Source organism: Phytophthora parasitica, assembly GCF_000247585.1.
Source record: "Phytophthora parasitica INRA-310 unplaced genomic scaffold supercont2.39, whole genome shotgun sequence".
In the NCBI taxonomy this organism is placed as follows: domain Eukaryota; phylum Oomycota; class Peronosporomycetes; order Peronosporales; family Peronosporaceae; genus Phytophthora; species Phytophthora nicotianae.
The window spans coordinates 142,175-162,885 of NW_008649025.1; the positions used below are offsets into that span (position 1 = coordinate 142,175).

Consider the following 20,711-nt stretch of genomic DNA (forward strand, 5'->3'; position numbering starts at 1 on the left):
AAGCTCGTATGTAAACATAGCCGTTATATATATCGTTAGCTACATTTCTCTTCGTGAAATGACTTTATATTTTTGAGATTTTGTATCAGGATTGACATTATATTAGGATTGACGTTATACCAAAAATAAAAAATAATAAATAATTAAGTTCGATTATCATGACTAAGTTCGGTTTGGTCTTGATTAGGTTCGATTTTTGGTTTTCGCTTTCATTGTCCTCTATTCTTGTCATCGTACCCTTTCTGATAGGACAAACGAGCTTCGCGTGTGCGCTGGTAGTAGCGCTTCTGCGCTGCTTTAATGCGCACCTTGTTAGCTTGGTATTGCTCAGGTGAGTATGTCGCCATCTTTGTATATTATTAGCTATATATTTTACAAACAGCGCCTGAAAGGTCGTAGTGTTGATCCGCTTGGAAACCAAAGTGTCTTACCATCCAACTCGCCAAACGTTGTGAGCACATCGAACTCCGGCGCATTTGGATCATAGATTGGTCTCGTACTTGTCCTCCAATGTGTTGGTAAGGATTCACCTCCAAGCTCTTCCCATTGCGGTTGGGTCAATCTGTCCACGAGCAGATGCGCCTTGATGTCTGTATTAAAAATCTTTAAAGTGAACCGATCGTGCTTGTCGACAAGAAACGAAATGTCGAGATCATCGAAGGCGCTTTCGATCGGTTTGAACAATTTCTCACATCGTCAATATCAGCGATTTGCACAAAGTGTTCTTTAAGATGATCGTGTTCTCGTCGGAAAATGTGTGATGCGATCACAACGGTGCTCGGTAGAGCGACATTCATCACCATGCACAGCAACATGGCGTCGTCGTTCTTGTTTCTCCCGCAATCACATTTATATTTCTTCACCAAAATTGCTTTTTCAGCTTTTGAGTTCTCGAAGCCGTTGTACTGGAAACGTTCAAGAAAGTGTGTTGAAACAATATGGACGCAATTACTACGTATGGTGATGTCGTCTCGTCGGGAGGGGGAACCACCACCAGCACGTGTACAAGTGTGTTCATCGACTCGACATCCTCTAGCGTGGGTACGAACTTGACGCCCTTCTCCGACAAGTCAACCAAGTTGAGCGGCGCTCCGGTAACGCCCAATAGCTTCAAATCACTCGTGTAATGGTGTAGAGAATCGCCACAAACTGTCAAAATGCCAAGCAAAACATTTTTTTTTTGCCAACTGTGGTTACAAAGGTCTATCTAGTAGGTACGACGGTAGATATTATCTACCGTCGTACCCCGCATATTAGACATAGGTGCTCTAAAAATTGGCTCAAATTGAGTACAAACCTCGTTTCAAAGCCATTTGCTGTGGAGACTTTTACCGCTATGCCGCCATACCGTAAAACTTATGTGCAAACGGACGTTGGCCATTTACGGACACCTTGACAGTGACCAATCAGCGATCGATTCGATCACAGTACAATTTGGTAATTTTATGAAAGTCATGGAAGGGGGCTATTCACACTAGCCAGTCAATCACCACGCGTCTGCCATGGGGAGATCCAAGCCACCAGGCCGGCCTCGAATAACCGGGCAAGGAAGAACTAAGCCGACACATAGACGGAGGTGTACCACTAACAGGCTAAAGCTAGAGATTGTCGAGTACTTTTTCGAGTGCAACAAGCGCATGCAGAAGACTGTAGACAAGTATTTTAGCACTTTGAGCAGCAAGTCTAAGGACTCGAAGCGCAAGCTAATTTATACCTGGATAGAAAACCACGAAACCCTGAAGCTGTTATATGAAGACCCCAAAACCGCAGACCTTAAGTACTTAAGACCCGTTGGTGTGGCTACCATTCTGTCTGCCGAGGCCGAACAGGAGCTCGTGGGCTGGGTGAACATGCTACGAAAAGATGGCGTGCCTGTGAGTGGGCCTATGCTAGAGATGCAAGCACTTGAAATCGCCGCGGAACATGATGTTCTAGGGTTTAAAGCTTCGTGGCACTGGCGGAAGGGGTTCTTGCGTCGCCATCAACTCAGTTTACGAGCTCGAACACGTCAAGGAAAGAGGGCATGCTTAGTGGGTGATAAAGATAAAGATCTATCATCCGACGACGACCTGGCTGACGACAGCGAAAGCGACGGAGAAGACAATGAATGAATAATCGGAAGCAATACAGAAGTAGATAATCAGAAGTTAGAAGTGTGTGTTCTTAACATTGGGTCAAAAATGTATTATTCGATACTTAAAATAAAGTCAGTCCTCAAAGATATGTGTTATAGATGGGTCAAGATAAATACGACTTGTCCGTTTGCACATAAGTTTTACGGTATGTCTTTTTAAAGCCCGTCATATCTGCTGCAGATATGACACCCGAACAATACAATTTTGGAAGGCGTCCATTCCACATCCAATATATTTGACTTTACTTGCCCGAGAATTAAAAAAAAAATATCTAGATCACCTCACACACAGAGCAAAACCTAAACGGCAAAAGGCAACCCTGCATAATTAGTCCCACGTCGTGCCAGTGGCAGTGTCGGGGTCATCGGTGATGGGCTGAGGATCCTCCGACACATCAGTGGTAGGCTCGGGATCGTCCAAGGCATCCGGGAAGTGGATCGTGTCGTTGGAATTGTCCACATCATCCGTGACCGTGGTGCTCCACGATCCCGAATCAGTGGAGCTCAAAGATCCCGATACAGATGATCCCCAAGAACCAGTAGAGTACGAGCTCGTGTCGTTCGTGAAGCTCGGCTCCGGGCAACCGAATACAGTCTCCATCTCCTCGCGCCACGACTCATACTTAATCTTCTCAATGCCGCTGAGGATGGCATCGACGATGGTCTTGCAGCGCGGCTCCTTCGCCTGCCAGGTCTCTTTGAACTCTGGCGAGTAGTCCTTCGTTCCACCCAAGCAAATGTGCTCAAACATGCAGGCTTGACGCTCAAGATCGGCCATGTTCTCCTCCGAGTCTCCACCCAGGGCTTCGAGAGTCTGATCGTACCAGTCCACCACCTTCTTCTCCGAGTCTTCCGTAACATACGCATCCCTCGGCGTGTTCTCATCGATGGGATTACCCGAGTTATCCACAACCACAGCGTCCTGGTGACCGTCGTCCTGGCCGGTGTAGTCCGTCTCAGGGAAATTGTTCTGTGAGGCGTAGTGGTTTCCGTCTTCATCGTAGCCATCGTCCTCCGCCACTCCACACATTGTAGGGTGGGACGTTGAGTTCGTTTCCTTCAACTTACGCGAGGTCGGGGATGCATCACATTGAGTGTACATGGTAGCCACTTGGCCGCCGATGTAGTATCCGTAGCTGCTAGAGCCCAGGTCACGCGTATCCATCAGACCGGCGAACTGGTTAGGAACTCCAGTGAAGAATCGGCCGACACGAGGGTCCGTCGAAGCCTGGATCGGGTTGATTCCCCTCTCACCCGTACGCATTGTCACCACATCAGTCGGTCTGAAAGCGACAGTCGAGTCACGACGATTGCAAGATGTCCAAGCCACAGGGTGTGACGCCTTCTGTTCGAATGTCAATCGGGTCGTTCCAACGCGGCACTTGTGGAAGATGACGTGCAACAAGTCCACCATAGCGTGGTGCGACCAGAAGATCGGATCGGCCGGAGAAGCGAACGTCCCCATTGTGCTGGCCAAGTTGGCGTGCACGTTGTTGTGGCAGCCTTGCTCCACCAACGGAGACATTTGACCGATGTTCACTCCAGTGAAAACCTGGTTACGGACGGCAGCGTAACTCGCCGATGAAGGCACGCGGACTGTACTCCAATCACTGCGAGGCACGCATCGGGCACAGGCAGTACCCGTCGTAGAGGTGAGCTGGCAGAAGCGGTCAAGTGGTGACACGTTAACACAGCGACCGGAGTTGTTGATACCGTTGATTGACAACGTGCGTACAGTGCCACTAGTCCAGCCACCGAGCTCCCGGGTGATGGCCAAACAGTTGCCCATAGACGAACAGGCACCCGACGTGACGCGAGCACTGGCAGTGATCCAGTTGAAGTAGGGCACCGTCACACAGGCGTACTGCGATCCCTGGCCGCGGAGCATGTTCTCAAACGCGACCAGCATATAACGATGCCAGTAGATGAACATGCACTGACGATGAGCCTCTCTCTCCGACATCATCTCAGTGTGCATCTCGACGAACTTGATGTATGCACCAGAGTCCATTGCAGCTCGGAGAGCGTTACGGTACGTGTCCTTCTCGGCCGCAGTCATCATATCCCAGTCCTTACGAAGACGGGATCCGCATGTTTGAGCTTCAGTAAGTCTCGACACCAGTGCCAACAGGGCGAGACTCAAGATCAAGAAGAGCTTCATGGTTTGTAGGCCTCGTAGTCGAAGTGAGTCGATCACAAGGAAATGAGGAATGAGGTCCAGCATGGCACCGGCATGCCAAGATGACAGTTTTCCATGGGCCTTCCTCAATATTTTACGGCAGGCAGAGGACCAAGCTGGCGTGGTAACGTACGTCTGTTCGCAGGTAGTGATTCAAGCAAGCGGCCGGGAGCGGCTCTATGTGGTTCTCTATAGCGCTCCGCATGGTGCTGCCATCGTGTTCTGGGCGCAAAAATGGTAGAAGTCCAGATGTGACTCTTGGTGTCCCTACGAAGTGCTCCATTCGAGGACAGGCTGGAACAACGCCATAAAGACCCAACTGGTTAATGGGGGCCCATTGGTAATGGGTCAAGACGCAACCACGTTGCACGATGAATAACTTCAAACGAATATCGGTCCTTCCTGGAATTTCAAACGGGAGACTTTCGGCAGTTTTGAAACGCGGAAAGTCAAGCGTTTCCAACTTCGAAGTATATGTATTTCTCACCGTGCAGTACACCGTTCTATTCATTGCATCCAGTGCACCCACGCGCGGTGATCACACCACAATCACACCATGAATTCTGGCATGATGTATGGGACGGTGAGTTTGATCTATTAAATGTGCAGCTCATCGCAGGTGATCATGTCAGTCAGAGGACAGCTTGATTATCGCCTCCTGTTTCGGGGTGGCAACAGGCGACAAGGAACGAATACACATGTACTTTGAGTGCGCGCTATGCGCATAAGTATTGTGCCATCGAATCGGAAAGTTGTAAGAAGTCCTTTACATTTCTAGCCAAAACCAAATTCAAATCATTAAAGCATCACTACAAATTTAAACTCAACGTGACTAAGCTCTACACGTCGAAGTTGAACTCCTTGCCGCTTCACGCGTTCGACCGGTCGATCGACCGCCGAACAGCTACGTACTGAACTACAGCAATCGCTGATGTCGAGTCGTATTCCCAGATAGACGGAACCATTTTCAAAATGCCTGTAATTTGTGAACCGGTCGTTTAGGGAGTTCGAGTTTGACGGCAGGTAAGGTACATCGATGTTCACAGCGGAGGAGATAATGGTGGCAGCATTTACGATCGAGTGAATGGGCCTGGGCATTCTGGTTCCAGTGACGCCGTATTCTCGTTTACTAAGAATGTAGGAGAATTTATTTATGGATAGTGTTCGAGGAGAATCTCTAACTTAACGTGATCGTAACTGCACGGTCCGTGCCTAGTCTGGGAACATCTTGGACATGATACCAGCGTAGGGAAACGGCATTGTTGCGAATCATCAACTTGTGAATTGGCCATCAATTCCATTTCGGCTGATCCACAACCTAGACTACTTCTTTTAGCCACAAACAATTATCCTTTAGCGCTTGATCTGGGCGTGGCACGATCAGCAGTGGCAACCTCACTGAACATCAATCATATCACTGATATGATATCGACCTACAAAATCCAATATTACATCTTAATTCCTATGGTAGGGCTTCAGAGTTTATCGTATTAGTATACCGATATCAACATTCAGATTACAGATCAGAGGACCGCATAACATTCTTGATGCGCTCGATCTTAGCCGAGTTATGCTTTAATATTTTGTAGTGGCGATATAAGAATCTTTGAACGATGAATGACCAATTTAGCGTTTAATCCCGACTTGGTCACAAAATGAGAAATATGTCAGGGAATATCTAACTCATCCATGTCCACATCCTCCTTGGGGCCGTTAAGTGGGGTAGGATTTCGTCTTCTAAAGACATCTCGCATATTCATGGCTGCGAACGAACGTGTTGCTGCGGTCATTGCTGTAGTGACGCCAATGAATCAGTAAAAGTACGGGTTGACGCACTCGTCGCTGCAAAACCAACGCGACAATATTGAAATTAGTCTCTGGTGTGATGTCAGCATGTCATGCGTTATTAACATACCTTTCCCTGAGCTCTCTGCCGATATGCTTCTTTCCTGCATATTTGATGGACGAGGTGTCCACGTTGCGAACACAGCCCGCAATGCACAGGTTCGACAATCTGTCAGCGAGCGCAAGAGCAGCGCATTTATCTCCAGCTTGTCGTTTCGAGAAGGAGTGGTTGACAAGCAGGATAGGAAGCCATTGAAGGATCAGGATCTTGGCGCAGTCCGCTCAAAGGGCACAACAACGAGAGTGGCCCATCGTGGCCGTACGGTGACGGTGCTTTTGGCGGAAAGACAAGCAGATGAAGCTGCGCTTCAAGGATGATAGAAATGTTCACTTTATTATCGTTTTTTTAAATATCAGTTTTTATTGATATTTGACCTTTATAAATCAATGCATGGACAAACCAGCGAATTTTGAGATTTCACTTTATCGCTACTTGACTAGTACATCTACTTAATATATCGAGCTGAATTTATCAATTGAAAAGTATTATATCAATTCTGCAACCCGTGCCTGGGCATGACACACTTCCTTTGCCGCTGTACACTTTTGGCTGTACAAATACACTTGGTTGCTCCAGCACTTAGCTCGAAAAGATACAATTAAATAGCATGTACAGACCCACGATACACTACGAGTGCGTATTGTGTGAGAACATGCGATTCATTAGTTGAGGGGTCCTTGTCAATTGGTTACAGGATTAGTTGTAAGGGTGTAATGTGTTGTCCACCCTGGTATCAAACAGGCACTGTACACGAGTTAGACACGAAGAGGTGCTTACGAGCCAGATCCGTAAACATATTTTCGTTTGACGAATGCTTGCATTACAAGTGCCACTGTAACCGTTTGCGTGCCATTTACTGTAAACATTGCCACAAAGTTCAATTTATACCAATTAATTTAATAAAATAAATATTTTTAATCCACCCCACCCCTAGCCAGTAATAATACCGGTAAATACAATACGGCTTGAAGTTGGAGTGTCATTGCTGCAAATAAAATATTGTCCTTATCGAGCCTCAAGTCGATCTGGGGCCACATGTACTCCTATTTTCGTTATCTCATTCGTTTGTCGACCTCCAGTTTTTCCTTATCCAAATGATCCCATGTTTACTGACAAAGTGGACACAATGGACAAAGTGTGATGTGATGTTGTTAGAATCTGCACAATAGCTCCTCTACTGTCCCTGTAGAGCCAAGTGTATTTTGAATCACCAGATTTGATGGGACAGCATGCACCGAATCGCTGTATACATGAAAAATCTCGGCTATCTTGGTGTCATAATGGTGCCCTAAGGCTTTGTATTTGCTTCGCTTGAATCGCTTGGAGCTCCAAAACTGGAAGGCATCTCGAAAGTCATTTTCCAATTACCATCAACCAGGACACCAGCCCAGCCACGATGGTTTCTTCCTTCTCAACGCTCGCAGTGCTCGGCAGTTCGATGCTGTTGCACGCCACCGAAGCCCATCAAGTCGTGAACGTGCCCGCGCCGACATGGACGCGAGCAAATTCAACTTCGAAGGAGCGCCGTGAACTGTGGAACCCGCTGTCGTTCCTCGAAAAGGAGGGATTTAAGACGCAGGAGAACTTCACGCAGTTTCAGGTGGACAACGGTTACAAGAGTCTCCGTGATTTCATGGATCGGGCCAAGTACAAGGTCACGGAGGGGGCCGACCAGGCTTGCGGTTGGACTGACCCGAAGGGCATTCCGCAGAAGATCCCGGAGGACGGAACGATGCGTACGACGGGATACACGCACGACGGACCGTGTGAGATCTACATGGGCGAGAAACTCGCCCTATCGTACCTCAATTGCCACGAATCGATCCCCGAGCAGACGTTCAAGCTGGATTACAGTGGCTGCGGAGATAGTTGCATCCTCTACTGGTACTGGCTGGGCGTGCGCAAGCTGAAGGGCAAGTACTCGTGGCAGGTGTACAAGGAATGCATCCCGATTTACAAGTAGGCAACTCGTACGTCGAATGAGAGACTTGTACAGGCCTATCAAGACTCGTAGTTGTATGTTTAGCACCCATTGTTGCTTTAAAATTCCTGAGTATATCAACGTTCACGATGTTCAAACAGTATGCTCCAACAGTCTACTTAGACCGCAACACTCGAACAACGAGTTGTGTGCCCAGTTACAACTGTAGTGTAGTGGTGACAGTAACGCCATCGCTGTTGACAGAGTACAGAAGCATTGTCACGGGTGCGAATGAACCGAGTCTACGAAGAGGCCTACACGAAAGTTTCCCGTTGCGTGACTTATCAGCGTGAGTCCCTTGCGTCCCCAGCAGCAGCTGTAGTGGTTGGCCTCTACATCATGTACGAACGTTTTAGTTTTAAAAACTAGATACGAGATTTTGACATTCTGATAGATGTGACCTCGCATCTGCTGTCAAAGAAACACTACGGACAGCACAGACCTCTTCCTTACATGAAGTTCGCGTCGTACCGACACTGTCTGTGCATGTGCACAACGTAAAAGACTGCTCTGTGGTATCTGCCGCATCGAAATGGCCCTCGATGGATCGGTCTGTTAGCCTCATTTTCCAATCGACCTTGACGCGAAACAATTCCTGTCATGCTGACAACCTTCACGTCTGTCGCGGTGCTCAGTAGTACACTACTGCTCCAGACTCAAGCTCACCAAGTCGTGTACGTTCCGTCTCCGACATGGACTCGAGCGAACTCGACGTCTACCGAGCGTCGGGTGCTCTGGAACCCCTTGTCCTTCCTTGAGAAAGAAGGTTACACTACACAAGAGAACTTCACCCAGTATCAAGTGGACAACGGCTACAAAAGTCTCCGCGATTTTATGGATAACGCAAAGTACTCGGTCACTGACGGAGCCGATCAAGCCTGTGGATGGACCGACCCGAAAGGTGTCCCACAGCAGATTCCAGAAGACGGTACTATGCGTACTTCCGGCTACACCCACGACGGTCCCTGTGAGATCTACATGGGGGACACACTGGCATTGTCTTATCTGAACTGCCACGAGTCGATCACGGATCAAACGTTCAAGTTGGACTATAGCGCCTGCGGTGATAGCTGCGTGCTATACTGGTACTGGTTGGGTGTTCGTTACCTAAAAAAGAAGTACTCGTGGCAGGTGTACAAGGAGTGTATCCCGCTGTACTCGGGCTCTGGCGGTGCCCCATCGACCGAAGTGTCTGCGGCTGGATCGGCTGCAGCCCCAGAAGCTGATTCCACTACGGTGGGCTCTTCCAACGAAACTCCGACGGAATCAACCGAGGCTCCTACGAGTTCGACGATAGAACCGGTTGAGACCACGCAAACGGAGGCTCCTTCGACGGATACGGCGTCGACGCCGACCCCTGCTACGACGCCGAAGTGCAAAGCAGCTCGCAAACGCATTCGAACGTAAGCAGTCGAAGGTTTGTTGATGGATGAACTTTTGAGTTGTTGTACAACGTGTTGGTAAATGCTTTCCGATTGAGTTTGATTAGCTTCCACGTCACGTTTAAAAGAATTAAGTGCTTCTCACATGTTGGATGCTGCTTGAATTGGTGCACGTGATTCTATTGAGCCGCTGTAAGTTTTTTTTTTTTCAGTTTCGTCAGAGCTGACGAACTTGGTCGTCAATAGGGTGTTCAGATTGTATAGCGTGAGCCTAAGAATCTGGTAATGCTGAAATCCTTGATTTAACGGCGTTGCAAAAGCAGTCCCGCGTTCTTTCAAAATGTCCGGTTGAGCATCAGGCTTGCATGTCAGGATGAAAAGTACGAGATCGTGGGTTAAGGAGGTCCTGCATGCAGCAAACGTTGTTACTTTACTAAGGAGGAAGCATATATGCAGCGTAAAGAGCAGCAACTACCGTTTGGCATATCTTGAAGAATAGCGGGGCGGCAACAAAATTGAGGTTGTTACTCAGCGTTTTTACCCAGTCACAGTAATTAAATGAGACCAAATTTTCGGTGTAGCTAAAGCTTAAGCAATCTGGAATGCGCAGGGTTTGTCATGGGATACTCTTACCGCAATGGCCCATTTGAGTGAAGCTGCCCCCGTATGTATCTTCTTGCATCGATCCGAGAGCAATTGGTTGAAGCGGGTGACATCGTGTTGAACGAGAACAGATGCGAATAGCTTAGAGTCGGTTAGGATGGTCACCTTGGAATACCAGCCCTGAACGGCAGACCCCGGCACAGCATTCCCATTGCGTCGCTATATCTGATATCACCGGATAAATCCTGTGCATTGACCTACTAAGAATGTACTTCGTTGTATTGTTTACAGTGGGCGCCAGTGGACCATAACAGCTCCACTGCAGTGTGGTGATAATACTCTACCGCATTTGATCAGATCACTCTGCTGGCGGTCACACACAGCCGCCTTATTGATCGGACTCTGAACTGTGGGTTAGTTGTGCCTCTTCCCGCCATTGTCAAGCAGTGCAAAGCTACGGTCATTTTCGCCTGTACGTCGCCCTGTGTGCTATACAGCAGCAAACGCAACCTGCCAAAACTCGTCTCGTTTAAGACGCCGTCGCAAAGAAAACACTATTGCGTTTTAGAGGGTGTTCCAGCCGCCACATCAACTCATCCACTCTGTGCCACGCACCTGCTAGCCAGCAGATGAAAAGTCATGTTTGCCATCCAGTGTCAGAAAATAATACTAATAGTTGTATGGACAAAGTTGAAGTTGACCAGCAGGATGTTACCAAGTCTTATCAGAGTCACTAGCCAGACACAACTGCTGTTCGCTATACTCTTAGTAGAGGTAGAGCATGCCATGCTCCAGCTTGATATTAATGTTGACCAACTGCCAAGGTCGCCAAGGCGTCTCTCCCTAGGCTCCCTCGTCTTGCTGTCCGTCATGGTAAGCTCTGCAGGTCTCGACATGCCTCATTTTCCGATTTGCAGCAATCGGCCAAGCACCTTATCCGTCGTCGCAGATCAAGGTCCTTACTCGCCATGAAGCTTGTGTGGGCATTGGGTGTTGCGCTTCTAGCGTTCGTCTCGACGCTGTCGCCGGTTCAAGCGCAGTGTGGGGCGCGTGTCCGTAAGGACTGGGACTCCATGACGACTGCAGAGAAGGACACGTACAAGGGAGCTCTCGCTGCTGCGATGGATTCGGGCGCTTACATCAAGTTCGTCGAGATGCACACAGAGATGCAGTCCGAGATGGAAGCTCATCGTCAGTGCATGTTCATCTACTGGCACCGTTTGCTGCTTGTTGTCTTCGAGAACATGCTTCGTGGACAAGGATCGCAGTACGCTTGTGTGACCGTGCCGTACTACAACTGGGTGGGCGCTAGCAACCGCATGCTTGCGGGTACCTGTTCTTCTCTTGGCGACTGCTCCACTATCACGAGAGAACTTGGAGGCTACACGACCGGATCACAACGCACGATCAATATCAACGGGATCAACAATTCGGGTCGCTGTGTGGCGCAGTCACCACTTGATCACTTCTGCCAGTCCGGAACAGTCTCCGGTTCAGCTTGCGCTCGTTGTGTGCCTCGAGGTAACTGGGGATCTGCCAGTGTCCCGTCAAGTACCAGCTTCGCATCGGTCCGTCAGCAAATTTTCAACGCTCAAAACATCGGTCAAATGTCCCCGAACGTCGAGCAAGGCTGCCACAACAGCGTACACGCCAATCTCGGTGGTGCAATGGGGACCTTTGCTTCTCCGTCCGAGCCGCTCTTCTGGTCGCATCACGCTATGGTCGATGCTCTCCATACCATCTTCCACAAATGCCGTGTCGGAACACAGCGCCTGACGTTTGCGCAGAAAGCTGCTCACCCTGTTGCCTGGACTTCATGCGCCAAGCGAGACGGCGGTACATTCAGCCCGACCGATGTCATCGTCATGCGTACGGGCGTCAATGGTAACAACCCGATTCAAGGCAGCCAGGATCCGCTCATCGGCCAGTACTTCACAGGCGTTCCCAACCAGTTCGCTGGTCTGATGGACGTGCGCGACTTGGGCGATAGCAGCTACTCGTACGAACTGAGCGGTCAGCTTGCCGACATGTACAACAACTGCGATGGTACGTCCACTCCATCTCCAACGACTGCTCCGTCCCCTGTGGCCCCCACCGCTGCACCAAGCCCGGTTACTGCGGCGCCTGTGCCAGTCAATAACGCACCAGTCACTCCGACAGCGGCACCTCAACAACCTGGCCGCTGGGGTTTGTTCGACTGGCTACGCAACCGCTGGGGCTTTGGACGATTCGGACGCAGACTTGAAGCTCAGCATGGATATGGCTGTGGTGGACGCAAACTTAAAGCCGAGCACGGGTGGGGCTGGTGGCCATGGAGGAACAACCAGGGCAATAACATCCGTGGCAACGACTGTGATGAGAACACGGCTACTAACAACTACACCCCGACGAACAACTACGCCTCTGCAACTACAGCTCCGACTGTCGCCCCTACGACAACCCCGCCAACGTCTACGCATTATGATGGCAACAACAACAATCAGGACGTCGTTACGGTGAATAAGGAGACTGCCGAAGAGAAGAAAGTGTCAGACTGGTACAAGAAAACAATGGCTAACATGGGAGGCCAATGTCCCGAAGCCATGGCTGATCTCGAGCGGCAAGTGTGCATGTTTGAGAACCAGTGTCTGGGTGGTACGAAAGATTATTCAGCCGAGTTCAAGGCTACGTGGGGAGCGAAAGAACCGCGTTGTCTTACTATCGTAAACTCTATCAAGAGCGGCCAGCAGAAGATCACGTACGGGAACTGGCGTAAGGACATGGAATCCTACTTCGGCTGCCCAAAGCCGGCAAACGCCACTCAATCAACGAAACAGAACACTTACAGTGACACGACCCAGTCTATCATTCAAGATGCTACTCAGTCGGTCGCGCAGACCGCCACGAACACACTTTCAAGTGTAGTGCAGTCCGTTTAACTTCACGAGAGACCAAGCTATAGCTTGGTACGAACTCGTAGTTCAATGTCATGAGTCCAATGTGTTTTTTACGAGTGTATTGTTCCCATCCTGCAAAATCTTTGATACCTTCCAAACATAAATTGAGGTGTATCAGCTACCACGAGAGGCAGAAAACTTCTATGGTGTTTATCATCTGTAGCTGATGCGATGATATGTGGACTTGGTGAGTCATATGATACTCTCGTCATTTCTGATCCTCTCAGCTTTTAGCTGTTCGAGTCGGCTGGGAACTGTAGTGTTCATGAACTTCTTCAATAGCCTACTGTGTCATTTGACTATCTTCGTTGTTAGCTGTGCATTTCCGTTCTTGCTGGCTTCGTAGCAATGAAATGCCTTCAGCTTATCACTGCATTGGCATTAGCCTTGATACTGACTCTTACAGATGCAATGCCATCTTGTGGTCCACGAGTACGGCGTAACTGGGATGCAATGACGGACGCAGAGAAGTCCACATACAAGGGAGCGTTGGTTGCAGCAATGGAGTCCGGTGCATACATCAAGTTCGTCGAGATTCACACTGAGATGAAGTCCGAAATGGAGGCACACAAGCAATGTATGTTCATCTACTGGCATCGGCTTTTCCTGGTGATATTCGAGAACATGTTGCGTGGTCAAGGCCCCGAGTACGCGTGCGTGACGATCCCGTACTTTAATTGGATGGAGACCAATAACAAAGCTCTTACTGGAGAGTGTACGAGTCTTGGAGACTGTTCTCCTATCATGAAAGAACTGGGTGGATTCACAGGCAACCCGCAGCAAACCGTGGTCATCAACGGCAAGAATATCACTGGAACTTGCGTCTCTGAGGCCCCACTGAACCATTTCTGTCAGTCTTCATCAAAGACAGGTGCAGCTTGTGCTGGTTGTTTACCTCGAGGCCAATGGGGTTCTGCGAAAGTCCCGGCTAGTATCAGCTACGCTTCAGTCATCGGTCAGGTCTTTAATGGGTCAAACATTGAGAAGGTTTCTCGCACTGTTGAACGAGGATGCCACGCCGATATCCACGCAACATTAGGCAGCACAATGGCCAAGTTCCAGTCTCCTGCAGATCCGATCTTCTGGTCGCATCATGCCATGCTAGACGCACTGTTGACGATCTTCCACAAGTGCCGCGTTGGCACACGACGCATGACATTCGAGGAGAAGGCAGCGGACCCAGTAGCGTGGGCATCTTGCAAGCGACGAGTAGAGAAGAACCCTACTGGTCCACCGTTCAAACCGACCGACATCGTCACAATGAGAACCGGCGAGAATGGCTCGAACCCGATTGAAGCGAGTAAAGATCCGCTTATCGGTCGGTACTTCAAAGGAGTGCCTAACCGATTCGCTGACTTGATGGACGGTAGCGATCTAGGCGCCAGTAGCTACACGTACGAGATCAACGGTCTCCTCGCCATGATGTACAATACTTGTGGTGGCATGGCGGTTAAAGATCACACATCGCGTGCTCCAGAAGCTACGACGATCTCTAGTGACTCATGGTCGATGTTAAGTGATCGCATTGTGGAGAGGCCAGAAGCCGGTAGAAGTCACTTCTTCGATTGGTTTTTCGGTCGAGTTTTTCCGAAGGAGACGCGAGTAAGACGGCGACTTTCGAGTTGCCGGACAGGTACCACAAGTAAGAAGGAGGCCATTCGACCAGCCTCAAGTAGTTCAAATCATAGCGTTCCCGTGGTGATCGCTGTAAAGTTGACTCGGTCCGAGAAGCGCGTGATGAATTGGTACAATGAGACGATGACGTATCATGGAGGAGAATCGATCGAGACTATTGCAGAGCTGGAACGTCAAGTCTGCATGTTCCACGACCAATGTCTCGGTGGTATCATCGACTACTCAGATGAATTCAAGGCTCTTTGGGGTGTTCAGGAGCCTCGTTGCAGGACCATCGTGAACGCAATTAACCGCGGCGAGCAGAAGTTTATCGACGCGAAATGGAAAGAGAGGATGGAAACGCATTTTGGTTGTCCACATCCAGCCAACTCAACCGTCGTAAACGATGACGCGAAATAATCGGAGTAAGTGTAGAATGTCAAGTGTTTGTCTAGTACTGTAGATGTCAATAACGATAAATGGAGACACCCAGGTGTCATAGCCAACGTTCATCGTTCGCAATCGATACATGACGTAGCGTAAAGTGCGTTCGTGAGCGTATTAGTTTCACCATAAATTATCCAGTGTGCTCCCGCGCCACAACTTGCTTCGAATATTGTGTAAAACCTCGTGTATATCCAGCACAGACTTGATCCACGATAGATTGGTGTTCATATTTATTTTTCTAGCAAAAAAATATCCACTGTTAATCATTAACACGCCCATCCACCGTCCGTCAACGTAACTTACCACTACAGTTCTAACTTCTACTAATTCTTCATCATAAAATTGGGGTCTCGTCGGTATTTGGCCTCGAATCTCTCCATCCACTTGTCCAGCAGATTCGTGGGGATCGTCATGTAACTCTGGCTGTTACTACTGGAGAAGGAGCTGAGGTAGTTAAATAAATCCTGCGCGATCTTGAGTGCAAACGCCTTGCGCTCCTCCAATCCACTGGCCTCGATGCCCAGATTCTTGACATTGTCTAGACTTTCGATAGACACGCCAAGCTGCAGTACGGGCTGACCCACAACGTCCGGATGCGTGGGCCACGATGTCCGGAAAATGGCGCTGGGCTTCTCAGCGAACACTGTCCCCAGTAGCTGCCAGTTCTGTAGCGCTGGCACAGCGAAGTATAGTATGGCTATCGTCGAAGCAGATTTCAGGTGTTAGTTTATCAGCTAATTAACCACATGGCTACATCTTCTCACCTCCAAAACCTAGAGGCACGGGCGAGCCCGGCAATAGGAAGAACGTGAGATCCGTTACTTGTGTTGGCTCCAATATGTCCACCACGTAGTGCGCAGGCCCGATCTCCCTATAAACAAAAAGGGTTAAGAAGATGATTGGGATCAGATGATTATTGCAATGTTGCGGTAACTTGATTGCTGAGCAGATCCACGCACCTGAAGTCAGTGATGACAGGGCGACCAGCGATGACGAGTCCGAACTGAGCGATACCCGGTGGCGCGACGTTCATCCTGAGTGGTAAAGGCAAGTATGCACGTGATGCCCTTGATGGAGACGAAGGTTCTGGAACGTGACTGTTCTGGGGTATTTTATGTTGTGTATGTACGTATTATTGTGTTTGAAACATAAATACCAAACTTCCTAAGTAGAATTTAATTCTAATCAGGAGTCACAATATCGAGGTTCATAAAGAGATCTGATTGGCCAGGATGGCATTCAGACGAAAAGAACCCATTAAAATTTTAAAAGGTTTTTATCGTCTGAATGCCATCCAAGTTCAATCTTGACTTAGACACCAAACAAAGTACTTTGTATAGAAAAAGTGCGCATGGGTTTTGGCACACTTTTGATCTTTTTTTATTATGGTGGGCTAGAAAGAACTTTTTTTTAGAAAAAGTGCTTTATGACGTTTGCAGAAATTTTTTTAAAAAAATCAGACTATGTTATAAATCATAGTTACAAAAACTCGTCGGTACGCATGCTGATTGGCTAGGATGGCATTCAGACGAAAAAAACATTAAATTTTAATGAATTATTTTTCGTCTGAATGCCATCCAAGCTTATATTATTACGCAATCGAAATTCGTTGTCGTTGAGTAACAAAATAGACGTCAAGTGTTTCCAGAGCGCTCGTACGTCGACAAGACGTGACCAAAAATGGTGGAACCGATCAAGGGGCTCAAGTGGAAGTACGGGGGTGAGAAAACCACGGACTCATTCATCGCGATCGACGTGGACACCAAGTATCAGGAGATCATGGGCTTTGGCGGCGGATTCACGGAAGCTGCAGCACTGCAGTTCCATAAACTACGGAAAGATAAACAAGAGGAGGTATTGACGCTCTACTTCGACAAAAACAAGGGCAGTGCGTACAACTTCGGTCGGTGTGCCGATGGGGTCGTACAATTTCGCCGAGACGGAGAACGACATGGAACTTAAGGACTTTGATGTGGACGTGGAGCTACGGCGCGACGAGAGACTATGCACGATGTGAGAACGTGTTCCCTCTCAGTTTTTTGCTTCGGGCTCGAACTCATGGCGACTGTGTTTATAGGGACTTTGGCGGATGTGGAGCAGTTGCATCGCCGCTTCAAGAAAACTTTCAATCCATTGTTTTGTCGCTTTAGAAATGGGTGAGTTTTATATCGTGTCTGTATGCATTCGTTTGGTCCCCTTCATGCAAGTATGTTTTCACTCGACGGTACCAGTAAAGACAAAACGTATCAGTTTGAAAGAGGTAGTGAAAGACAGCGCAGTGAAATTATAGAAACTAGCGCATTCCGGCGATAGCGCCATCGGAATAAACAGCACATTAATTGAAATTTCACTAGGGCTGAGGGGGGGGGGGGGGGGATAGCATTGGGTCACGGAAGCGTTATTGGCAAGAACGTTGAAAGCTCTCCTCAGTTGTTCACCCGATCAAATCGCATGGAGAATTGCACGAAAAGGATAAATATATTTTGGAGTATCAAGGTGTAAAGTAAAATATTTGTTGCTTAGTCTAATGGAGCCCACGCGGATGGAAACGTTTCTAAAACGTTTCCAACTTTCTGGATAAAGCAGCAGAATAAATTCCAGCGAGATGATGATGTCCGTAACGAGCTCTGGGTACAGCCAGCGTTTGCCAAGCCGCCCGCGGTTCAAGCGGCTCTCGTGCTGCTTCACGCGCCAGTTCTTCTATAGCAGCACGCTCACGCATGTCTTCAACTGAGCAATGGCGCGGGTAGTAGTCCTGCTGCGCACTAAGAAGCTCTGAAATTTCGAGGGTGGCATGTTAACAAAAACTGTAAAACTGCCAAAATATTGCGCACTGGTACAAAAACGAGGGGGTAGGATAGACGTGTAAGGACGTGAAAGCGTGACGGACGTTTATGAATACAAATTTCAAGACAAAATCGAAGAATAACGATTAATTTCCTGCAAGCTGCTCTGCAGCACTTCCTACTGCTATCTATGACGTTTTGCGCGCTGCAAAGTAGATTGCGAAGTGAGCTCCATTATAGATGCAATAGTTACTCCTGTTCCTACTCCTACTCTGGCATGCAAGGGTGTGTGCCCTGCGGCAGCACCCTCCGGCTTCGCAGCACCACCAACCATCGGTGCTTCTCCGCAGTTTACACGGCGCTTGTTTACGAACGTGCAGTATGACGGGGCCTCCTCGGATGTCGGTAAGCGCTGGTGGTGTCGATCGTCAGCGCGGTGTCGTCCTTGCCGCCGGCGAGTCGTCTGAGCAATACCCCCACACTATCCCAGAAAAAACACTAGTACACAGAACTTTGTTGATGAGTACCATACTGATCAAGCAAGGTAATGTTACCTTGAAATTGTTACCTGTAACAACTTCCGGGCATGCGATTGACCCGATGAAAATAAATGCACTTCGAAGTAATAATTCACAGTCGTAGAGTTGTGTCTTCGATGTCGATCCCAAATGTTATCCTTGACTAAAGGCTTGAGGTCTGCAACCACAAAAATTGCGCGAGAAAAGAAGCGGCTACTGCTAGTATTATAGAGTGCAAGCTGCACTGTGCAACCGGTTAACCCTTCACTTCTCAACTTCCGCCCAAGTTGTACCAATCAAGCTGCTGCGCCGCCGAACCAAGATAATCATGCGCCTAAGCTACATTCTGCTCGTGGTGGCAGCTACTCTTGCCCTAGAAGTTAGGGGTGCAACGCTTTCCAAGACAAGTAGAGTGGACCCCGTCAACGATCATGAAATTATGGGAAACAACCCTCGAATCCTGAGGGCGCAGAAGAAAGACCATGGCGTCGACGAAGAGGAGAGGATGTTTTTACGGATGAAGGCATCATTGGAGCAAGCTAGTGAAAAACTTTCTGCTTGGGGGAAAGCTACTGAAACGGCAAAGAAATTCAAAAACGCGCAGTCGTTCAATTCGAGGACTAAAATTATCAAGGAAGTGAAGGATGAGGAGCCTTACCTGAAAAAACTTTTCCCAGACTATGACGATAAAATGTCCTTGGAGAAGTTTACTGACATGGTAGTTAGATCCAACGTGGAAAATGATGAGAAGGCGTTTGCAATTCTAGCTTTCACAAGATACAAGGAAAGCGTGCGTCCCTCGAATGTTGTCACATGATGTATATAATGACTGCAAGTGTGATAGGAATCAGATCACATTCTATCACGCAAGAGGATTGGTCGAAATGACAAGTTATCAGATCATATGGATGTCAGTTAGTTTGTTGCTGAACTAGCTCGCGTTGTTGCGTTTGTAAGTGCTTGCACAATCGATTATAAATGGTGCCGTAAGTGAGCTCTTCTGGTCGTTTTGGCATATTACAATATAACTGTGAGAGCAGCGTATGGAAGACAACGCCGAAGACTTTATCTGCTGCTGCGAGTTGCAACGACGAGATGTCCGTCACTTCTCCTGGTAGTGCGCCAGGAGGTTTTGTAAGCTGCACGATGTACTCCATAACTTTACGAGCACGCGAGTGACGCATCTGATGAGATCGCTTGATATCGTGCTGCTTGCTGAGCAATTTATATGGTCTGATACCACTATCCTTATTGCCAAAAAACCACAAGTTCCAAAGCTGCTTCACACTCGTGTGGGCAGGAAATTCCCACCCCTTCGGCACAGCATGTGCGAGCTTCCCGTCACCCCATTCCCAGCGCTGCCAAGCCGACGTCAGCACCTCACGTGGTGGCTGCGTCGCAATACCCTGTGGTACTTGAATCGTGCCGATGGCTCTGTGAATCTCTGCTGCAAGATCAACTCGAAGGTTTGCTAGATCCTGGAGAGACACAGGAGCGACCCCGTTGACAACAAATTTCTGCATCAGGTCGGCAACAACCTTGTCCGCGACATTATCAGGTAGTTTAGTGTTCATATCCTGTCTGAGCAATACAAGCTCATTGTTGAGCTTGGACACCTCTTCACGCAGGTCTTTCACCTCCTTTGCAACAGCAAGATGGGCAGGTATGTCCGTTGCTTTAATTCCACAAACTGGAGATGTGCCTAACGACAACACGACTGACGCTCGTTGAAGGTTTAATAATTCGTTTGACGAGAAAACTCTTGCTTTGAAAATCGGATGTCCTGGACTCAGTGTGTCACGTAGAAATTGCTCGTGATACACTATTGAAGCGAGGAAAAATGGAAATGCAGATCTGATACCACGTGAATAATTAGCAAAGCCACTTACGAGATCATTCCAGTACTCGTTTGTCATTTGATCTGTGACTGTCGGGGGAAAGTGTGGCGGCAGTACAGCGAACCGTTCGGAATTGAATGGAAGTCCAGCGATCATTCTGCCACACAACTGATCCGCTCCTTCACCAAAATGAATATACCGGTCCTTAAGTTTTCCTAAACTTTGGCCCATTCGTAGGTATACAGAGACTGGAGTGGGTCCGTTCACCTGCCCAAGTGCATATGAACTGCTACCCTTACGCAGGCTGTGCGTACCAATATCTGTCGGTTTACAGCTCAGGATGTCAATCTCGTCATCTGTTAGTCCACTAATCACGCGCCGTAACAT

General features: G+C 48.5%; 11 protein-coding genes across 11 annotated transcripts; 7 read left to right on the forward strand and 4 right to left on the reverse strand.

Annotated features, from left to right (window-relative positions):
* Positions 1-605: 605 nt before the first annotated feature.
* Positions 606-1,261, reverse strand: PPTG_23473 (hypothetical protein; the record flags this gene model as incomplete). The annotated part of the gene is made up of 3 exons (XM_008910816.1): positions 606-905; positions 953-1,149; positions 1,246-1,261. The coding sequence occupies 3 exons, from the start codon at positions 1,259-1,261 to the stop codon at positions 606-608; spliced, it is 513 nt and encodes a 170-aa protein (XP_008909064.1).
* A 376-nt stretch (positions 1,262-1,637) lies between these two features.
* PPTG_14252 (hypothetical protein) lies at positions 1,638-2,111 on the forward strand (the record flags this gene model as incomplete). The annotated part of the gene is made up of 1 exon (XM_008910817.1): positions 1,638-2,111. One exon carries the CDS (start codon positions 1,638-1,640, stop codon positions 2,109-2,111), a length of 474 nt encoding a protein of 157 aa, XP_008909065.1.
* Positions 2,112-2,270: 159 nt separating this feature from the next.
* Positions 2,271-4,389, reverse strand: PPTG_14253 (hypothetical protein). The gene has a single exon (XM_008910818.1). The coding sequence runs from the start codon at positions 4,356-4,358 to the stop codon at positions 2,463-2,465; it is 1,896 nt and encodes a 631-aa protein (XP_008909066.1). The 5' UTR covers positions 4,359-4,389; the 3' UTR covers positions 2,271-2,462.
* A 3,198-nt stretch (positions 4,390-7,587) lies between these two features.
* PPTG_14254 (hypothetical protein) lies at positions 7,588-8,182 on the forward strand (the record flags this gene model as incomplete). Its single annotated transcript, XM_008910819.1, has 1 exon — positions 7,588-8,182. Exon 1 carries the CDS (start codon positions 7,616-7,618, stop codon positions 8,180-8,182), a length of 567 nt encoding a protein of 188 aa, XP_008909067.1. The 5' UTR covers positions 7,588-7,615.
* A 522-nt stretch (positions 8,183-8,704) lies between these two features.
* On the forward strand, positions 8,705-9,945 carry PPTG_14255 (hypothetical protein). The gene is made up of 2 exons (XM_008910820.1): positions 8,705-9,774; positions 9,829-9,945. Exon 1 carries the CDS (start codon positions 8,801-8,803, stop codon positions 9,605-9,607), a length of 807 nt encoding a protein of 268 aa, XP_008909068.1. The 5' UTR covers positions 8,705-8,800; the 3' UTR covers positions 9,608-9,774; positions 9,829-9,945.
* A 1,136-nt stretch (positions 9,946-11,081) lies between these two features.
* PPTG_14256 (hypothetical protein) lies at positions 11,082-13,241 on the forward strand. Its single transcript, XM_008910821.1, has one exon. It carries the CDS (start codon positions 11,154-11,156, stop codon positions 13,101-13,103), a length of 1,950 nt encoding a protein of 649 aa, XP_008909069.1. The 5' UTR covers positions 11,082-11,153; the 3' UTR covers positions 13,104-13,241.
* Positions 13,242-13,402: 161 nt separating this feature from the next.
* On the forward strand, positions 13,403-15,330 carry PPTG_14257 (hypothetical protein). Its single transcript, XM_008910822.1, has one exon. It carries the CDS (start codon positions 13,470-13,472, stop codon positions 15,153-15,155), a length of 1,686 nt encoding a protein of 561 aa, XP_008909070.1. The 5' UTR covers positions 13,403-13,469; the 3' UTR covers positions 15,156-15,330.
* Positions 15,331-15,390: 60 nt separating this feature from the next.
* Positions 15,391-16,215, reverse strand: PPTG_14258 (hypothetical protein; the record flags this gene model as incomplete). The annotated part of the gene is made up of 3 exons (XM_008910823.1): positions 15,391-15,879; positions 15,947-16,053; positions 16,142-16,215. The coding sequence occupies 3 exons, from the start codon at positions 16,213-16,215 to the stop codon at positions 15,506-15,508; spliced, it is 555 nt and encodes a 184-aa protein (XP_008909071.1). The 3' UTR covers positions 15,391-15,505.
* Positions 16,216-16,862: 647 nt separating this feature from the next.
* PPTG_14259 (hypothetical protein) lies at positions 16,863-17,199 on the forward strand (the record flags this gene model as incomplete). Its single annotated transcript, XM_008910824.1, has 2 exons — positions 16,863-17,002; positions 17,067-17,199. 2 exons carry the CDS (start codon positions 16,863-16,865, stop codon positions 17,197-17,199), a joined length of 273 nt encoding a protein of 90 aa, XP_008909072.1.
* Positions 17,200-18,814: 1,615 nt separating this feature from the next.
* On the forward strand, positions 18,815-19,303 carry PPTG_14260 (hypothetical protein; the record flags this gene model as incomplete). The annotated part of the gene is made up of 1 exon (XM_008910825.1): positions 18,815-19,303. One exon carries the CDS (start codon positions 18,815-18,817, stop codon positions 19,301-19,303), a length of 489 nt encoding a protein of 162 aa, XP_008909073.1.
* A 94-nt stretch (positions 19,304-19,397) lies between these two features.
* On the reverse strand, positions 19,398-20,711 carry PPTG_14261 (hypothetical protein; the record flags this gene model as incomplete). Its single annotated transcript, XM_008910826.1, has 2 exons — positions 19,398-20,340; positions 20,449-20,711. 2 exons carry the CDS (start codon positions 20,709-20,711, stop codon positions 19,398-19,400), a joined length of 1,206 nt encoding a protein of 401 aa, XP_008909074.1.